An 18,924-nucleotide genomic window follows, 5' to 3' on the forward strand; every position below is an offset into this window, starting at 1 on the left:
AACGATGCCTGCAGCTACCACTGAGGCAAGGATCTCACTGGCTTTCACACACAGAGGTGCTGAGCAGATCCACTCTAAGGAAAAGGCAGCTGCTGAAGTGGTACCAATGACTCCTCTGAGGAGAGAAGCCAGCGCACCTGTGGTTAATGAGCTTCTTCCTAAGTGGATTTTAAGAGAGGGCACATAGGCTCTATAAATGGGGGCAGGCCTGCGGACAGACTCAATCAGGAAATGGGCAAGAGGTCTCCAGGGAATGCGCACTGCAGACCCTCCTTGGAGAGAGGGAGAAAGTGTCAGGAAGCCAATGGAGGGGCTGGGCCTGGGCCTGCTGCCCTTCCTGCACCAGAGGAGGCTGAAGGCAGCAACAGGGTAAGCTGGCTTGCACTCAGAGCCAGGTGAGGCTGAAAGCTGGGCATGAGGTGTGATGAGACACCAGAGCTGTCCTGGAGTCTGAGCAGGGTGAGAGACCAGCACCGCACTTGGTGTGTTGCAGATACAATTTGGACTGTGTGGGGGAATTCTGGACTCCTGTGGTGGTTTCTTGTAATAAATTAACCCTGCAAGGGTTATGCACATTTGGAAAGTGTTTCAGTACTATTTCTGGGGAAACAGAGGCAGGGGTACTAGTCCTGGGCTTCAGCAGGGCCACCTTTTGACAAATCCCTTTCAAACCCCACTAAAATGACCCATTTCATCTTCAGTATTCAAACTGCACCAAAACTAAATTCTGTGAATTGCTGTAGGGGCCTGATCTGGTGGTTAGATCAAGGGCTAGGGCTTCAGGCCTGCAGCCTGGTACTCCCAGCCCTGCTACATGACTTCTGCCATGTTTTCTGCCCTTGCTATAACATGGGATTGTGATACATTCCGTACCTACTTTGCAGAGGACTGGGGAGGATTCATATTCTTAAAGGCATTTGGAGATCACAAGCTGAGGACCACATGAGAAACAGCAAGAGCCTGTTTGTACAAGAAGCTACAGCAAGTCCAGTGCTATCCCACAAACTCAAAGGAGGTTGACAATTTCACAACTCATCCAGGTACCAAGACTTTACTCATCAGCTGAGAACTGAAGCAGGAAGGGGCCAGGGCATACTGACCCGACGCAGGCTCCCACTTCTCTTCCAGTCATCACTATTCAAACAGCACTGGGAGCACTCAGAAGGGATTCCGATGACATGGATACTATCTCTTATCCTTAGATCCCCTTGCCCAAGGTCTAGGGGTTCTTTCCCCAGCATGTGCTACCTCACAGCTCATCAGGGAGGAGGTACACATAACTCCCACACCCCATGAGGGTTCAACGTTCTTTATTTTTATCTTTTTTAATGAAAGTAGATAGCTGCTTACAAAAAAAATGCACATTCCCCATCCCCCCCTTCTCTCCCTTTCTATGCCACCCCACTCTTTTCCCCCACCCAGTCTCTCATTCACAGCTGTCTGTCAGTGGAGGGGTTTGGTTCCATTTCATTTGTTACAATCACAGAACAGAATCAAAGCTGGAAAGACAAAGCCTTTGAGCACAGGGAAGGGGGTGCGCTAGGTTGGCCTCCCCGATACCTCAAAATAAAGCAATGATAACCCCACCCACCCGTTACCTCCCCCCAGTAATCCCAACACTACAGTAAAGGACACAACCAATCCCCCCAGATCCTAGGAAAAGAGGCTACAGACTGTAGAACTTCAGGCTCCTGTCCATGCCCGTGGAAGCGATGAATTTAGCATGGTGGCCAAAGGCCACACCCGTAGTCAGGCCACTGTGTTCTGTAGAGAGACACGAGAGGTGGTTAGGGGAGAGACACCATATGGCTAATTTGCAGTTAAACTTTCTAGACCTTCTCCTCCATCCCAGGGCCACCTCATGCAGCACACTCCATGGGGATGGGATCTCAGGGACACAGTGAAAGAAGCAGCTCACTCATCCACTTGTTGAACCCAGCACAGGAACGTGACTCTCCCGGCTGAGCACCTCACCTGTGAAGTGGAGGATCTCCGTCCACTGCTTGCAGATGTAGATCTGGACGTCCGTGCCGCCCAGGGCCAAGTAGGTACCGCTCTGGTCAAATATGAGGGACTTCACCTACAGAGAAGAGAGAGATCTGAGCCCAGGCACAACTCTGAGCCAGACCCAGGGGCGCTCTCCCTCCTGTACCAGGCTGCCAGGTACTCACCTCCCCCCCCCACATACTAAGCAAGCCCCTCTCCCACACACTCATCTACTCTTACCATACACCTGGCTCCCAGAGGGGAGCTCTGCCCATATTCCCACTCTGGGCACCTGGAGAGAAGGAGAACCCTCAACACACATGCACACATCCCATACCAGGCACTGGCTCCCTGATGCAGGGAGAAGCCCAGTCAAACTAGGATGCACAAGGACATGAAGGAAAAGCTACCAGGTCACACCCCTCAGCTGGCTCATATCGGGGAGAGGTTGGGGTAGCAGGGACAGGACTTGACAGAGCAGGAGGGCTGCACACACCTCAAAATTATTGTCTAGCTGCAGCGTCTTGAAATTCTTGAGCTTGCGCAGATCCCAGAGTTTGACGGAGGAGTCGTCAGCGGCCGTGGCCAGGTAGTAGCCGTTCTCTGAGAATGCGATGCTGGTGATGGGACCAGAGTGCCCTGGGAAGTTGGCCACATTGGTGCGTTCCTGAGACAGATAGACAGTTAGTCAGCCATTGTTGAAAGGCAGGCACTGAGTTGAGCCTAGGCCAGCTGGGAAAAGATGGGGGCAGCAGGTAGGCTGGATCTTCCCTTCTCATGAAGAGAGCTTGGTCCAGGGGACAGGAGCCTTCTCCGCAGACCTTTGTGCTGTGATAGAGTCTCATCCCCCACAACCAGACTCCGGCTGCAGAGCGACTCTTTCCCTGGGGAAAGCACCCAGCTAGGACATCTGTGCACACTATCCAACAGGGGACAGAGTGGAAGACATCCATGATAGCCAAGCTCCACCCACCACCCAAGCTCCGCCTACTCATGGCCAGCTCTCCATAGTTAAGACCATACCTCTCTTTTCCTGCGTGCTTCAACCAGCACTGAACACTGTCAGTGCTAATGTACAGCATTGTTACATTGCAGAGCTAACTTCACTGAGCTGAATGGAGCACTTTGCACCCACTGGTTCAGGCTGTCTGCAAACTCAGCCACTGCTGCATCACTCGCACACCAGTCACGTGGGGAATGGTTGTAACAAAGTAAGAGCTAGAGGCATCTTTCTTTTTTGAAAACAGAGATCCTCGTGTGCCAGGCAGAAGGCCGTAATTGGCTTAACAGCCCCATGCTCTAGAAAGTATATAGGGACCAGGCCTCAGTCAGAGTGCGCTCCTAGTCATGAGGCTGGAGCTGCCAACATCCTCCAGCACCAGGCTCCGCAGCAGTCAGGCACACCCAGCCAGCCAGTCCTACCTTCAAGTCCCAGATCTTGATTTGAGAGTCCATAGTCCCCGTCCCAAAAATAAGCCCATCAGGGTGGAACTGAGCACAGGTGAGAGCTGCAGAGACAGAGAGACAGAGACAGAGAGATTCAGGGACACTGCTGGGGGAGTCTCACTGGGATAACAAAAGAACACAGCAGAAAGCGAAGCCCTCTCCCAGCCTTCCCCATCACAGGCTTCTCAAGGACTCATGTGACACAGAACATAGCCCTTCCTGCAGCCTCTTCCCCAGCAAGAATATGGAAAGATTATCTAGGAGAAAACATTATTCTAACATATAAAATAGTTTCTTTAAAAGGATCTAGTAAAAATGCTACAGAAAGCAACTTTATATGATTTGATGTTGGACTCCACTTAAACTGTACACTAGATTAACATGCAGGGAGTGAAAACATGTAATTGAAGGTTAACAGTGACCATGTTCTAGAGTCTATTTCTGAAACATGTCCTTAACAAGCTCCTCATCTTACACTCTAGAAAATCATCCAGCTAAACTGAAATAGGGCACAATGGCCCTGCGAGCCAGGGGTCCCCGATACCCAACCCTTACCGCAGCCAGAGGTCTCATCTGTGACCTTGGTGAGGACACGGCCTGTCTGGATATCAGAGAAAGCCCAGTACTGAAAGAGAGGAACAAGGAGTGAATGCATCCCACAGCCGCCAGCCCTCCACTGCCTCCTGCCCACACCAGCTCGCTGATCAAGGTGAGCTCCAACAACATGAGGAGGAAGGAGGGGTCAGGGGCGACCTGGGTCTCACCTGGTCATCAGAGGAGCTCAGGAGATAGTCACCCGTGGCATGTAAACTCAGCCCTGTCACAGCGCTCTCATGGGCCCGGACAACCTGCACGCAAGTGGCGCTTGGGACCGACCAGATCCGGATAGTGGCATCGGGAGAAGCAGAGAACACCAGCTCCTAGGTGTGTAGGGGAGAGAACACGCACAGGAGTTAGAGCACCAACATTAGGAGGGGCAAGAAGAGCTTAATAGCAAGGCACATTGTAGGAGGGGACGAGACTGCGATATTGACCTGGAGACCCCCAAGAGGTGGCCCCAGAATCCCTCCCCCAGCATGGCATGGTCAAAGGAGATGGGGAGTTGGCCCTTACTTGAGACGGATGGAACACTACGCTGGTGACCTTCTTGGCGTGCCCTTTGAGAGTTGCCAGGATCTGCTCCGAACTCTTGTCAAAGACAATGACATTTTTATCCGCCCCGCCTGGAACACAAACAGAGAGGGGTGGGGCCCAGAGCTTTGCAGACCCATCTCTCCTCAACATCCACCACCCTGGAACTAAAGGAGACCCACAATTCCCGGCAACTGGGTGTAGAGAGGTCCTTAATGCCCTCTACCTCATCCCGAGCAGCCCACAGCCGGAAGAGGGGTGTGCCCAGGAAACAGGGAGACTTTTGACCCATATCCCCACCCTCTGGCAAACATCATCGGGGGTTCCAGAGGCCACAATCCCCGCCAGCCCGGTGGAAGAAGCTGGCACCGAGGAGGCTGTCTTACCGGTGAGGATCTTGTTGGTGTCGGAAGGACAGAGGTCCAGAGCAAGGATCCCTGGGATGCTAGCGCTATGCAAGCCCTGTACAAAGAAAAGGTGGTCAGACGGAACCACTGCCAAGCACGAAGAACCCCTCGAGGCAGGGAGGGACCCTAGCAAAGAGCTCTGAGTACAGACTCCATAACCAGGGCTCTTTGTTCCCACCCACATCTGCTCCACACCCTGCTATATTCCCCCCCTCTCCCCGCCCAGTGCTTGCGAGCCAGCACCTGTTTGGCTCAGATGAGAGAAGCAAGCAGGACACAGCTTGGGGTCCAGGTGCCAAGAGATGCACCAGGGCTAACAGCCCACCTGCTGAGATGAGACTCCAGAGCTTCAGTGGACCAAGAAGGAGAAACAGCAACTCTTCCCTAGCAACACAGTGCCCCCTGCTGCCACAGCAGGGTGGGGACAAAAATGTGCCTGGGTTCTGAAAAGCAGCACAGCCCTCTGTAGTTGAATCTGGGGAAGGCATCTGATGCCATGAGCAAGGTTTGAGACCCTAAAAGTTAACCTTCGACCATCTGCATCAGAGAACTCACCACATGTGAGGCCACCTGTCGATATTTGCTGAGCTCCTCCGGCTTCACCAGCTCCTCTGGAACTGTCTTGCCTCTCTGAAGAAGGAAGAGCACCCAAAGGGAAATGACCATGCTCCTGGGAGAGCACCGAGTCCCCTGCCTTTCCCAACCCGGCCAACCCCACCCAGCGAGCAGAGATCCCTCCTCCTCCTCACAGGACAGATTCCCTCAATAGAGACCTCCAAAACCACTGAGCTCACCTCCCTGCTTTTTACCTCTGCTCCAAGGGAGAGCCTCCTCCCAATTCAGACCCCCTCAGGTCCTGCCCCCCACCCCAGGGAAGGAAGGGGATTCAGGGAGCAGGCTCTCACCTTCTTACGCTCCGTGGTCAGCACCGTGGCTTTGTCTTGAAGCTGGAAAATGGAACAGTGAACTCAGGAATTGTGAGGCTAACAGCCGGAAGGCTGGCACAGGAGGGCAGCTCTCTGCCTGCCTGTGCCATGCAGGCACCAGGGCACAACAGATGGGGCAGGCAGATTGAAAAGGAGCGACTGCATGGGAAGCAGGAATGAGAGTCGCTCCTGTAGCACAGCACAGGGTGAATCTGGAACAGATGACTCTTTACCTTCTGGATGATCTCTGGGGTCATGCCCGCCAGCTCTCCCAGATCCATTGGCTCGCCAGCACCCTGGATTGGGGAAAGAAGAGGACCATGAGTCCAGCAGAAGAGAGAGCACAATCAGGAGACACATGGAGAGAGCTGTGCAGGAGGGACTCACCGTGATGTTGGGCTGGGAGGACGGCACAGCCTGGGGGACTATGAGGCCAGCCTGGGGTTTCAGAGTCGCCAACGCTGCAGAGACACAAACAGCGGCTCAATGGGTTAAAATGGGAGCCAACTGCAGGTTCACAGGAGCCCCACAGAGGTTTTGTTACAGCTACTTTTTCCCCCATCAGTACAGCCCCCTGCCTTCTCCAGAGGCACAAGCTCCTCCCCCTGCCTGCTCCCAGGGCATTAGAGTCAGAATCCCTCCCTGGACGACTCTCCCCATGGTGCTGCAGCCTTGTCCTCAGTCAGACCTCCTGCTCCCACTGATTTACCTTCTCTGGCAGCAGTGACCTCTTTGGTGAGACGAGCAATGACGCGGCAGGCAGCATCGTGCTGGTAGAGTGCGTGCGACAGCTCCTGGCGAGTGGTCTGCAGCTGCTGGCGGAGCGTGAAGCTGTGCAGCATGACGGCATCCTATGGAAGGACTCAATGTGAGGGAGCCAGCCAGGGCTCAATATTCTGCCCACCCCAGCAAGCTCCGCCCACCTGGGTAAGTAGAGTGGATGGCTCCACTCAACCTCAGCAAGCAAAGAGGGTGGGTCCTCCCACCCAATCAGAGCAGAATCCTGTTCTTTCTGCTGCCCCGGCACCCCTCCCATCATCTGCCCACTTCAATGGCTCCCAACACTGTATCCATGACAGCACTTACCCACTCATCCTGAAGGGCTTTCAGAATGGCCGGGATGCTGGTGGCCGAGGGTGGCTTGGGCCGGATTGGGTGGGCAACTGTAAATGAGACACACAGGGGTGTGTTAGCCTCAGCAGCAAGGATTAATCACTTTCCCTGTCTCCTGCATCTCTACTTTTTCTCCATCCCCAACGCCCATCCTCAAACACACCCACTCATCCACCCCTTTATCCAGATCCATTTGCACCCTCACTTCATCCTCTACTGTGTGTCTACATCAGCTGCTGGTGGAAGAATCTCATTAGAAAATGAGGTTATTAAAGTATCTCTGCAGTCACCATACTGGGTCACAGCATCTACGTTGGTGTCTGACCTACCACCACACCAGATCAGGCTAGTGACCCAGCTAGCTCAGTAGCCTACCTAGGATGGTGGCCAGCATCAGGTACAGTAGAGACCCCCAAACCCTAGCGATGCAACTCTTCTGATAGTGTGAACTGTCAATGGGAGGGAGAGGAATAGAAATCCCCAAGCAGCTAACTCCATTTAACCAGTCCTCTCAGACTGTTGAGAGTCGGAGAACTCTGGCCTATACAAGCCAAACCCAGCTTATTCCAACAGGGGAGAGAAGGAAGAGGCAGCATTCAAAAAAGCTGAATGCATGGCAAGAGAAAAAACATCTCCAGAAAGGAGCCAGAGGAGAGCCAAACTCCTTGAGAAAAAGGTACAGAGTTTGGTGAAAGTGGGCCTGCCTCCCCAGGAAACTTTGGATTTGCTTGAGAAAAGAACTATGGAGAAATCCTAAAGATTTTGGGTGTAGGTAACAATAAAATGAATCCTGATTCACCCCTTTTAAAAGGGTTCCTACATTCTTTTGGTGTCCTTTCTTCCCCAACCTTTTCTGTGATGGTCAGACCAACCTAGCCCACCAGGCAATTGCTTGTTGAGCTGTGAAAGCTCAAGCCATCAAGGTAGTAATGATAGTCTGCCCAACTCCCTGGGGCTGGTGAGAATCCACCAGGTCACACACCTCTAGCTCCGCTCCCCTCTGCTTGATACCTTTGATGTCTATCAGTTGCTCTTCAGACAGTGGCTGGTTATTCACTGGATCAGTCCCATTCTCCGCAATGTACTTTTCAATCAGTCTTCGCTCATAGACGTGGTTTGAGACCGGAGACACGCAGGGGTGCTCTGGCACCTCATTGGAGACTGCAAAGAGACAGAGACTGCAAGGGTGACAAACGGACAAACAGAGCTTAAATCCCCCCCGTACCCCATGCTTACCAGAGGACAGAGAAGCCCCAAGAGAAAGGCAACAAGACACAAATCAGTCTTTCCTACAGCCTCTACATGGGTAACATTGTCTCCATGTTTACCCTATTCTTTTTCTATGCATGCTAGTGTTTTTCCTGATATTTTAGCTCCACTGATTCTCCCCACTCTTATTTATTTAGTGGCACAGTGGCCAAAGGGTTACAGTGCTCCACCACAGTCCTGTAGATTGTGGGTTGGAGTCACACTGGATCTCACTCTGGAAGACCACCTTCAATTCACCCAGCTGCAAAATGGGTACCTGATCCCTCGGGCAGCCAGTGGCGGGTGATGCCGGCCCCATCGCTGTGTTGGCTATGAAACTTCCTTGCCCTAACACCTCAGCACGGGGTCGGGGATCTGTTTGTCTGTCCTTGAGTCTTCCCAACCCAGACACTGCTCCTTTCTCAGAAACCACACGACGCCGGCGCTGGGGCGAAGCGGCCATGCAGAGGGAGGGATGCAGGTGCAGACTCGGGCCCTGCGTGGGGAGGGGGCGGGGTCACTGGCTCTGCAGAAGAGCCGGGCACGGAGGGGGGTGGGGGCTGGTTTTAGAGTCTCCTCGTTGGGCTCCTTGCGCTGGGGAGACACCAGGGCCCGAGTGCTGGGGGATGTCAGCCCCACGGGGCCGGCTCGGGACACCCCCCTGCAAGCTCCCAGCCCGTCACTCACTCGAGCATATGAGGGACATGGCGACGTCTCCCCTACGGGTCCCGGTTCTGCTTCCGGGTCACGGGTTCTGCTTCCGGGGGAGGGGCAGGGTGTCCCCTCTCCGTGTCCCAACCGAGGCCGGTCCCGTTCCGCGTCCACTCGCTCACGCGGAGCCCCAACGCGCGCGGGAGACTCCGGAGCCCCGCCCTCGCCGGAAACGGAACTTTGCTATTCCCGGCATGCCCCGTCCGGCACGCCGAATAGATCGGGACCTTCCGGCTACCGCTCGGGCGTTTCCGGAAGGGGGGGCACTGCCTGGCCGGAACGGCTGCTCCCGGCATGCACCTCTTCCTGGAGACTGCAATTCCCAGAATGCACTGGGCGGACACGCATGACTACAATTCCCAGCGGCCCCGGGCCTAGTGGCGGAGTTGAGTGTCACACCCAGCAGCAGCGTTCCAGCCGCGCTCCTGCCAACAGCGGGGCAGCCCCTGCCCCGTCCCTCCCTGCGCGGCGCCAGCCCGCCCCGGCTGCCCTGCCCCAGGCGCGTTGCTGGGCCGTTTCCGGGGCTCGCGGGGACGTGCGAAGCCCGGAGCATCCAGGATGCTCGTTGCTCCCGCTGGGGCCGGGCGACTTGCCCCCGTGTCGCAGCTTCCCACGTGCGTTGCTGGCTCCTGGAAAGCACCTGTTCTGGGCTGGCAGCTGATTTAATAGGGGACCGGGGGGGGGTCACAATGATACAGGGGAGCTTGGCCACCTGCCAGCAGTGCCTGGGCTGCCCTCGCTGCTTCCCTTCTGTTGTGCGCCACGCTGGGGCTTTGCAACATGCTGCTACGTGGGGCCTGGGCAGCGGGTCAGGACTGGTCCTGGATCTGGCTTAGATGATTCTTCCCAAAGATGGCCACTCTGGCTGCTGAGTCATTGCTGGCCCATTACAGAGAGAGCCTCCTTTCCAGTCAGACAGCCTGCAGCACCCAGCTGTTCTTTCAATCTCTCCCAGCCAAGTACTGAGCTACTTAGCAGGGGCTGTGCGATATGATCACTGCCTAAGATGGGTGCAGGCTTGACCTTTGACCTCTTTTCCACCACATGCTGTGAATGCTTGGGGTCTAGAGGGAGGGACTTGGGTGTCGAATGTCTCTCTCTGACTGGCTTGGTTCCCTGTCAGTCTGCATACTCACAGCTCACAGCCTGAGACATGAGTCATCCCTTCATTTTCCTTTTCCATGGGGCTATGTAGTTCACAAGGGAGTGAGTGGGGGGTTGGGGAGAGGTCACGAAGCCTGTAAGTAAGGACTGGTAAGTGGCTGATTCTCAACTAAAAGGAAAGATTGCAATTGCCCTGGGGTTGCTGGGATGTTATTCGCCTACTCAGCATTCCTGACATTACGGTGCTGGCCTGGGGCCAGCAGAATCGCAGGGATCCTAGAACTTCATTATGATCTGTGCCTTTAGCCATCTCTCTCCTTTATCTTGGCAGAGATTCCTGGGACTGAGAGGAGAGCTGGAGAGATGACTGGGTGGGATCCTACGCTCTGGTGCTGCCGCCAAGCCCCGCTCCGACCAGCCGTGGCTATCCTGATGTTAGTTGCTGTCCTTCATGTAGCTGTGGCCAGCACTCAGCACTATCGTGGGGAAGCCTGGAGAGAGGCGGCTGTCCATGCTGATTTCTTGTCCCAGCTGGCTCAGGGCATGAGGGAGACCCTGGAGGAGTGGATTGGCCGGGACACACTTCAGCTAGTGACAGAGGTAAGGCAGGTTTCAGAGTAGCAGCCGTGTTAGTCTGTATCCGCAAAAAGAACAGGAGTACTTGTGGCACCTTAGAGACTAACACATTTATTTCAGCATGAGCTTTCGTGGGCTACAGCTTACTTCTTCAGAGGCAGGAATCCTAGCTGAGTCAGGAAAAGGGGGGGAGCTCCATGTACTTGTGTGGTGTGCTCGAATGCTCTCTAGGATCAAGGTTCACCTCCTCCGTCAGTTCAATTGAAACAACTTTCTAAGCATTGCCAGAGCTGTCAGAAGAGACCTATGGAGGGAGGCAGCATAGTCTAGTGGATTGAGCAGCCACTGGGACTCAGCAGATCAGGGTTCCATTCCCAGCTGGGCAAGGTGACCTTGGGTAAGGGGCCTCCATGCCTCAGCTTCCCCATGTATAAAATGAAGCAAAAGCTACTGTAAAGTATTTTGAGATCTAGTGATGACAAGTGATAGGTAAGAATGAGGTGGTGGTAGTATTATTTTATTATCTACATTAGGCAAAATATCTGGTACGGGGGGATGGATCAGCGCTTACATCACACTCCCTTGTCAATACCCAGCCCGAGCTGGGGAAGCTAATGATCCAACCCGTGAACCAAATTCAGTGATAAACCCTGGTCATGTGCCACCTGAAGCACTTTCTGATACGTTAGGAAGTCTGGTACAATACATTTCCAGTGCAGCCTCTATTGGCAATCCCAGCTTACCCATTTCCAGAAGCTTGGTATGCCCCCACAGGGATTTCAGACCAGGGAAATTTCAATTAACTCAGCCATCTGCTCTGACAGAAGGCAGGGTGTGCCGAAGTCTTGGGACTGTCATTAGAGACATAAGTTCTATTCCTAGCTCTTCTGGTGGCAGCCCCCTGCAACCTCTTACCGGATCTGTCAAGTGACAGTTGCCTCCCAATGTAGGCCTTGGTTTATTAAGGATCATTAAGTGCACAGAAATGGTAAGAGCAGAAAGATGGTCCTGTGGTTAGGGCACTAGCCTGAGACTGGGGGACCTGGATTGAGTTTCCTCCTCCACCCCAGGAACAGCTTTCCTGGTCAAGTCCGTTAGCCTCTCTGTGTCTCAGCTTCCCAGCTGTAAAGGTGGGACAACAGCCCTTCCCTGTCTGTGCTGTGAGGCTAAATAAGTTAAAGATTGTGAAGTGCTCAGATACTATGGTAAAGGAGGCTGTAAAAGTGTGTTAAAGAGAAGGAGCCTTTGTTTTTTTTCATCCGGGGTGTTGGAGCCAGCTGGCTGGTTCAACAGCACTTCAGAGCATATTAAGGCTCATTAAGTGAGTGAGATTCCAGCACCCAGGCTGACTTGTTTGTTGGGGACACTGGCTGTCTCTCTGTAACCAGGGGAACCAGCCAGCCGGCTTTGAAAATAGCAGCGTTGGCACCCGCTTAGCTGAAGGTTTGGGATCCGTTCCCTAAATACTTGTGCCTCTTGTTGTATGCGTTCTCTTGGATGTAGAAACTGAGTGGAGTCTCTGCTCTGGGCTGGATTGCAGCCAGGATGGATACAAATTTGCGGGTATTTTTGTTTGGTTTTTAAATTGGATTTTTAAAAAATTATTTATTTAAATCAGTTTCTTTTAAAAAATAAACCTGTTTAAAATGAAATCCTGAATTTAGTCAAAATATGTTCAGACCTACATTTATTGTAATATCTTAGAACATTTAAATAAAAAAATCAATAAGCCAAATCCCTGAGCCTCTATCAAAAACTGTGAGCTAAAGGCTGCGTTACAAGATAAAGAATAAGGAGTAAAACAGCTCACTTTTGAGGTCATGCTTTCTACATATGGCGCAATAGGTCATGTCCTGTATTAAGGGGGGACACGGGGGCTGGGCTACTGGATGCAAGAGACTGATTTAGTCAAGATGGGCATTAGGATCTGACCTCTGACTCTAGGAGCCACCGCCATGTGTCTTATCACTAGGGAGCAAAAAGATGCACCAAATCTAGTGTCAAGGCTCTATTTAGTTGTAAATTAGCATGTTCTAAGATTAGATCAACCAATGAGAACACTTTTTTCTTTAGAAAATTACTGAAGTACAAATAGAACCATTAATTAAAATCGTTTTAAAACTGAGGCTGTCCACTTGGTGATTTAAATCACTGATGTAAATCACCTTGGTTTAAATCAGTCCACCCTGATTGCAGCGTAGCTCAGCTTGGCAGCAGGCCTAAGGAGTGGTGGGAAAACGGACTCCACACCACCTTTGTGGTTTTCCTATGATGAGGCTGTCTCAGATGCTGGTAAAGTTAGAACAGCTTCAGGGGCTGCCCAAGGCCCCAAGAGGCTACCCTCACTGTCAGAAATAGCCAGAGCATAATGGCACTCAGGCCATGCCACCCCTTCCCCAAGGAAAACCGTAGCACTGTCCACCAACAGCTCCCAGTGTAGTTAGAGCTCGCTTTAGGCTCTCCAAAGACTCTCCCTGTGCCAGGGGAATCCCCCAGGTCCCTTCCAGCCCGACATTTCTATGATCTTGAAGGCAAGGGAGTGGTAGATCTGAAAGGCAGCAATGTCTCCAGACAGGCCCAAAGCCAGTGTGGAGGAATAGACTTTGTTCTCCCCCTCTTACAGCTGGGCAGCAGAGCTCTGCAGAGATGCAGTGACTTGCAGGTCACACAGGGGGTCTATGATGGAGCCAAGAATAAGTCCTAAACCAGCACTTTAACCATAGCTAAGCCATCCTTCCTTCCTTTGCAGCTGGGGAGAGGGACCTGCTGGAGTTTTTCTGCTAGCCCTGGCAAGGTTTCCCTTTCATCCCGGAGCAAAGGGGGACGCAGCAGGGGCACAGGGCTTCCTGAAGGAGGCAGCTTTGACAAATCTCCCACATGAGGAGCTGCTCCCCTTACTGGCAGGGAAGGCTGTACGCACCCAGCCAGGCACCAGCTCCTGGTAGGACTTCCATGTGAATTTACCTGCCCAGCCAGTGAATTGGAGCTTGGCCCAAGTCAGCGAGGAGGCTCTGACCTGGTGCCTTTAGCAGACATGAAGGAGTGGGATGCTCCTCGACTCTCCCCTTATTTTCCTCCCTGGTCACTCTCTCGGGTATCTCTAAGCCAACTGAGAAAAGCGCTTTCACTCTCTCTTCCCTGCAGAACGTCTCTGCCATGTTCTGGATTGTGTGCTCTGGCATCTCGGCAGGTCTGATCACCCTGTCCGGAATCGCAGGGCAGATCCTAAGCGCCTTCGGAGTGAATGGTAAGTTGTTTGTTATTTACCAGTGTCACCTAGAGACCCCAGCTGAGATCAGGCCCTCATTGTGCCAGGCGCTGCCCAGACCCACAGGAAGAGACAGGCCCTGATGAAAGCAGGGTCCCATTGTGCCAAATGCTGCACAGACATGCAGTGAGAGAGAACCCCTTCCCCAAAGAGCTTACAGTCTAAACAGACCAAATAGACAAAGGGTGGGAGGGGGAACTGAGGCACAAAGAGTGTGAGGAAGATGGCCAAGGTTACCCAGCAGGCCAGTGACAGAGCTGGGAATAAAACCCATTCTCCTGAGTGCCAGTTCAGTGTCTGAGCCCCTGTTTGACACTGCCTTTCTGAGCTATCAGGGCACGTTCCTCAGCTGCATGCCATGGAGGAGAGCGGGTGTTTCTCATTCACCTACCTGTCAGGGAGGATCCTTTTCATCACTGTTTCTATCTGGAGCATGAGGGACCCAGTCCCACCCTCCACAGCAAAGAGGCATGTGTCCCAACCTGACACTCAGTGCCTGTATCACTGAGGGGTGGTGCTTCCCTTCCAGCACTTGATGGGTTAAAAATGGTCCTTCCCCCAAGGAAAGAGAGGCCTCCCAGTCTGGTGGTGAAGGTTTGTGTCTTTCAAGAGGATCTCTCCTTCCAGTGCAGGGGGGTTATTTCACACATGCAACCCCTAGTACCTCACCCCAGGATGCCCGAGCTTGTGTGCGGAAATTAGGAGACAACATGGTTTCTCCTTCCAGGACAGGAGGGGTTACTCCTGCAACCGTCACCTCTTTTCCCATCATGCCCTTCTCTCCAGGAGCAGCCTGTCCCATCCTCCTGCCTGCACATGAGAGTTACCCCAGTCCCACAGAGGGTCAGCACAGCATCATGACTCACAGGTGTCTAATCACTTTCCTCCTCCTTCCCTTTCCAGGAGATCACGTGGTGCAGCCACTTAAGCTGGGCCCTGCCCAGGTGCAGACCCTGCTGCTGTGGGGCCTGGCTGCTGTGGTGGGCTATTGGCTGCTCTCACAGCTGCTGGGCCTGTTGCTGTCCATCCTGGGACACGTCATGTGGGGGCTGAAGGTGGCGTTCTTCCTGGGCTGCTTCCTGCTGATCGTCTCGACGGTGCCCAACCCCTCGGTGCAGGCCTTGCTGCTGCTGTGCCTGCTCACCCTGTATGCCCTGCTGGGGAGGCTGAGCGGGGCGCGCCACTCCGGGAGCCAACTGGAGGCCAAGGTGCGCAACCTGGAGTGGCAGGTGGAGGAGCTGCGGCGCCGGCAGAGGCGGGTATCCCCCAGGAACCTGGAGCAGGATGAGTGAGGAGCGAGAGATGGCCCCTCCCAGCACGCTACGGACTCTTACACCACAATTCACTACAATCCTGGTCCTCTGCACATGCTCATGGGGGCCTTTCAACCCTTGGGTATTCACAGCTCCTCCCCTTTGTGCACACTCACAGGCCCCACCCAGCCTGTGGCTCTTCTCAGGCCCCTCCTCTCTGCACACTCACAGGCCCCTCCCCATTGTACAAACTGACAGATGCTGCCCACCTCGGGGACTCGCAGGCCCTACCCCCATTCCCCAGGGCACTTGCAGGCTGTCCCCACACCCACCCCAGGGACCAGTAAAGCCCAAAGCGAGCTCTCTGGAGTGGAGGGATGAACCCGTGGGAGATGGTGTGATTTTCCCCAGCCTGCCCTGGTCTCATGGGCAGAGCATGGGAGGGGCTCCCTCAGCTGCCTGCCTCCACCCCTGCCATCTCCCATAGATTTGCTGTCATGGGGCTTGTCACACTGGGGCTTAAAAGGGCTACTTTGATGTTGGTGAAGTCTGGGACCAAGTGGGGGTTTGGTCTCGGGTGCTAAGATGCTGAATTCCGTCCCTCCTTCTTTTCCTGCTGTTTCCCTCTTGTCCCCTTCCCATGCTGCCCTACAGCTGGCACTGGGGCTCCTGACCTTTCCCTCCACCCTCTACCTCTGCCTGATCCTTTCCCCACCATCACCCCATCCCCTCACCTAGCTCCGGACCCGTCTCGCTAAGAAGGCTGGGTCCTAAGGGCTTGATGCACAGAGGTGCTGACCTCTTGCCACTCCTATAGACTGCAGCTGGAATTGAGGGTTGGTCAGTGCTTCTAAAAGTCAGATGCTGGATAGATAAACTGGGGGCAGGGGCATTGTATCCCATTTCAGGAGGGGGCAGTGTACCCCTGTGGGATCTTTGATCAGGGAGGGTGTGTACAGGGGAGGGGTTTCCCCAAGTGCCTTAATCCAAGCCAGTGGTGCCTTCTTAAGCTAAGAGTGGATGGTGGTTGTTGCGGGTCAGGAGGGGAAACTGGGATATATGCATATGGGAAAATGTTTACAGGTCCTTTTTAAGAACCTCCCCCCCCCCAACACCATCCAAGCCAAAGACACACAGCACATGGGAGTGGGCACAGGGAAGTTCCTCCTCCATTTGTCACAGCTGGGGTGGGAGTTGTCTCTTGGTGCCACCTCAAGCATGGCAGGTGGCCTTCCTGTTAATCTGCCCCCGGATCGTGGCGGAGCGGGTCACAATTGATCAGAAAGGAGGGGTACGTAGCAACTCCTGTTCATCCTCCTGCGTGGCCCTAGGGAACGTCTTCACTTGGAGCAAGGGGTGCGATTCCCAGCTCGCGTATATACTTGCGCTAGCTCTCACTCCCGTGAGCATGCTGAAAACAGTAGAGTAGACAGCCTGGCCGAGTACAAACCCTCCTGAACCCCGTGGGTGCAGACTCGGTATAGCTAGTGCCTTCCACCACTCTCTACAGTTCATGCTACCCCAGCTACGCTGCTGTTTTTACTGTGCTAGCTCCATGAGAGCTAGGATGAGCATCTCTGAACTGCAGGGATTCACAGCTAGGGGCTGGAGAGGAGGCCAGTGGGGCCGGGGCTTGGACTGGGCATGTGTTGTCGGGTGGAGGTTGCCAATCTGCGCTTTGAAAGTTCTGTCTATTTTAAATGAACAGGCCATTTTGTTACCAGGTTCCAAATAAAATCTATTTAACCACACTCTGTCCAGCCCATGGGCAAGTTCGGGTTTCTTTCTTCCGCCACTCCCAGCAGGTGGCGCTGCAGGGAATGACAGAGCCCCCCCCCCCCCCCCCCCCCCGAGTCCCAGTCTTTCCCAGCTGGAAGAGTAGAGCACAGGAGCACTGACTGTGGAATGAACAATGGTCCCAGCCTCTGCCAGCAGGGAGTGGGGCAGGAGCGGTGGGGGAAATAGAGCTGTAGAGAGTGGTGCCCTGGCTGCTAGGGGATGGATGGTGCGGGTGCTGCTAGACAAGGACAGCTGCTGCGAGCCTTGGGGGAGGGAGTCCTTGCCAACACCATGGCTAAGCCATTGCCTCTCCTCTCTGTACCCAGCTGTCAGGATAGGGATTCCCAGACCCCAGACTGTAATATTTAAGGCAACAAGCCTTGGTGCCTTGGGGGGGTGGGGGGATTAACATCCACAAAACTGTCTGTGCTCATCCCTCACCACCTGGAGCCCCCAGAAACCCCAGGGATGAACGGGTGTGTAGTGGGACAGGAGAGAGGAGTTGTGCTGCTCTCTCTCACCCCGCTCAGTAGGAGAAGGGCCAGTTGCCCTGTGGGGCCTCCAGGGGCTGGGAGTTCAGGACTTGCCGGGGGGGGGAGCTGGGATACCATTCAGCAGGGAGGGAGCAAGAAGGGGCTGGAGCCCCAGAGCTCTCCCTCTCTTTGGATGTGAATGGAGCACTGGGACAGCCCAGCAGCAGGGTGGGGCCCCATCCCCTTGCCCCTGCCGGCTGGTCAGTACCTCTCAATCAATTCCTTGCTGCTCCAGGGGTCTCGGGCATTGGTGCACCTCGCTCTCTCCTGGTCTCTGCCTCTGGCACACACTGGCCAGGTGGTTGGGTTTAGCAGGCAGGTGCTGGGTGGTGGTGTGGCCTGTGGTGTGCAGAAGGTCAGGCTAGCTGACCTGATGGACCTTTTTAGCCTTAAACTCTAGGACTCTTGCAGCCCCACTCATGGCCCAGGGCCCCATTATGCTAGGCACTGTACAGTCACAGAGCAGAAAGGGGTGGGGTCTCAGCGGCTGCATCTGGCTAGGCTGCTCTTGATCTCAAAGCAGCTATGCGTGGGCTCAGTATTGTCCTCATCCCACCTTTCTCCCATGTCCCTTGTTTGCTTATCCCCTCTATCCCTGTATCTGAAGCTCCTAATTCCTCTCCATGGCCCTCAGCACTCCTCTGGTGCCCAGGGGCTCTGTCAGGCTGCGACACAGGCCCTGATGCAGCTGGGCTGGGGGAGCCGCAGGGTAACAGGCTTATGTCACGCTCAAGAATCCACTCGCTCTGTCCCAGCTGTCTGGTTATGTACAAAGCACCAGTCACCAGGGGGCTGAGCTGTCCCCACCTCTGTCTGTCCCTGTGGCTCTCTCGCTGTCTGCCCAGAGCCGGATTTACATCTTCAGCGCCCCCCCTCCCTCACGCTGATCTTCGTGTTACACACAGTTTGAGAGAGATAAGGCACCCCTAGAATGCTAATAGGCAGGCAGACACAAGGCTGGGTTTCCAGTCTGTCCCTGCGGCTTCCTTGCTGTCTGCCCGTTACTTTGGATCTCTCATTGTTTACCTGTCTGTCCCTGTGGTTCTCTGACCATCTGTCCGTTCACCTTTCCTCGCTGTCTCCTACCACTCTTCCTTGCTGCCTCTTGCTCTTTTGCTCTTTCTCCTGTCTATTTTGCCCTCCTGCTCACATTCTCTCTCCTTTGTGCTTTCTCTCCTCTTGCTCCCTTGTTCTGTCCCATCCCTATTATAGCCTGTTTGATACTGGAGCCCAAGCCCCAGTCAGTGTTCCAGGAGCCATGGCGCCAGGCTCTGTACGCACAGCGAGGGAGCCAGCCCCTGCCCCAAGCAGCTTCCACTCTCCCATGCACATGGAAGCACCAATCCTGCCTCCAGCTCACACGCCCTGTCCCTTCCCCCCTCACTGCCTCGCTCTGTCCATCCTTGACTCTTGCTGCCCCTCGCTCAGCCGTCTCCAGTGCTG

At 54.3% G+C, this 18,924-nt stretch overlaps 2 protein-coding genes across 3 annotated transcripts; one reads left to right on the forward strand and one right to left on the reverse strand.

The window, feature by feature from the left end:
* Positions 1 to 1,293: 1,293 nt before the first annotated feature.
* Positions 1,294 to 9,142, reverse strand: PRPF19 (pre-mRNA processing factor 19). The gene is made up of 16 exons (XM_050956259.1): positions 8,945 to 9,142; positions 8,021 to 8,170; positions 6,983 to 7,059; positions 6,606 to 6,747; positions 6,284 to 6,357; positions 6,130 to 6,192; positions 5,876 to 5,917; positions 5,526 to 5,600; positions 4,950 to 5,025; positions 4,546 to 4,655; positions 4,197 to 4,352; positions 3,988 to 4,057; positions 3,409 to 3,494; positions 2,483 to 2,653; positions 1,975 to 2,080; positions 1,294 to 1,764 (listed from the first exon to the last, which is right to left on the reverse strand). The coding sequence occupies exons 1-16, from the start codon at positions 8,961 to 8,963 to the stop codon at positions 1,667 to 1,669; spliced, it is 1,515 nt and encodes a 504-aa protein (XP_050812216.1). The 5' UTR covers positions 8,964 to 9,142; the 3' UTR covers positions 1,294 to 1,666.
* A 355-nt stretch (positions 9,143 to 9,497) lies between these two features.
* On the forward strand, positions 9,498 to 16,920 carry TMEM109 (transmembrane protein 109). Of its 2 annotated transcripts, none has more exons than XM_050956430.1 (4): positions 9,498 to 9,582; positions 10,404 to 10,672; positions 13,793 to 13,895; positions 14,820 to 16,920. In XM_050956430.1, the coding sequence occupies exons 2-4, from the start codon at positions 10,436 to 10,438 to the stop codon at positions 15,206 to 15,208; spliced, it is 729 nt and encodes a 242-aa protein (XP_050812387.1). In that variant the 5' UTR covers positions 9,498 to 9,582; positions 10,404 to 10,435; the 3' UTR covers positions 15,209 to 16,920. The 2 variants fall into 2 exon arrangements, with proteins under 2 accessions (XP_050812387.1, XP_050812385.1); XM_050956428.1 differs by lacking the exon at positions 9,498 to 9,582 and adding an exon at positions 9,607 to 10,222.
* Positions 16,921 to 18,924: the final 2,004 nt, after the last annotated feature.

This window comes from Gopherus flavomarginatus, chromosome 5 (genome assembly GCF_025201925.1).
Source record: "Gopherus flavomarginatus isolate rGopFla2 chromosome 5, rGopFla2.mat.asm, whole genome shotgun sequence".
In the NCBI taxonomy this organism is placed as follows: domain Eukaryota; kingdom Metazoa; phylum Chordata; order Testudines; family Testudinidae; genus Gopherus; species Gopherus flavomarginatus.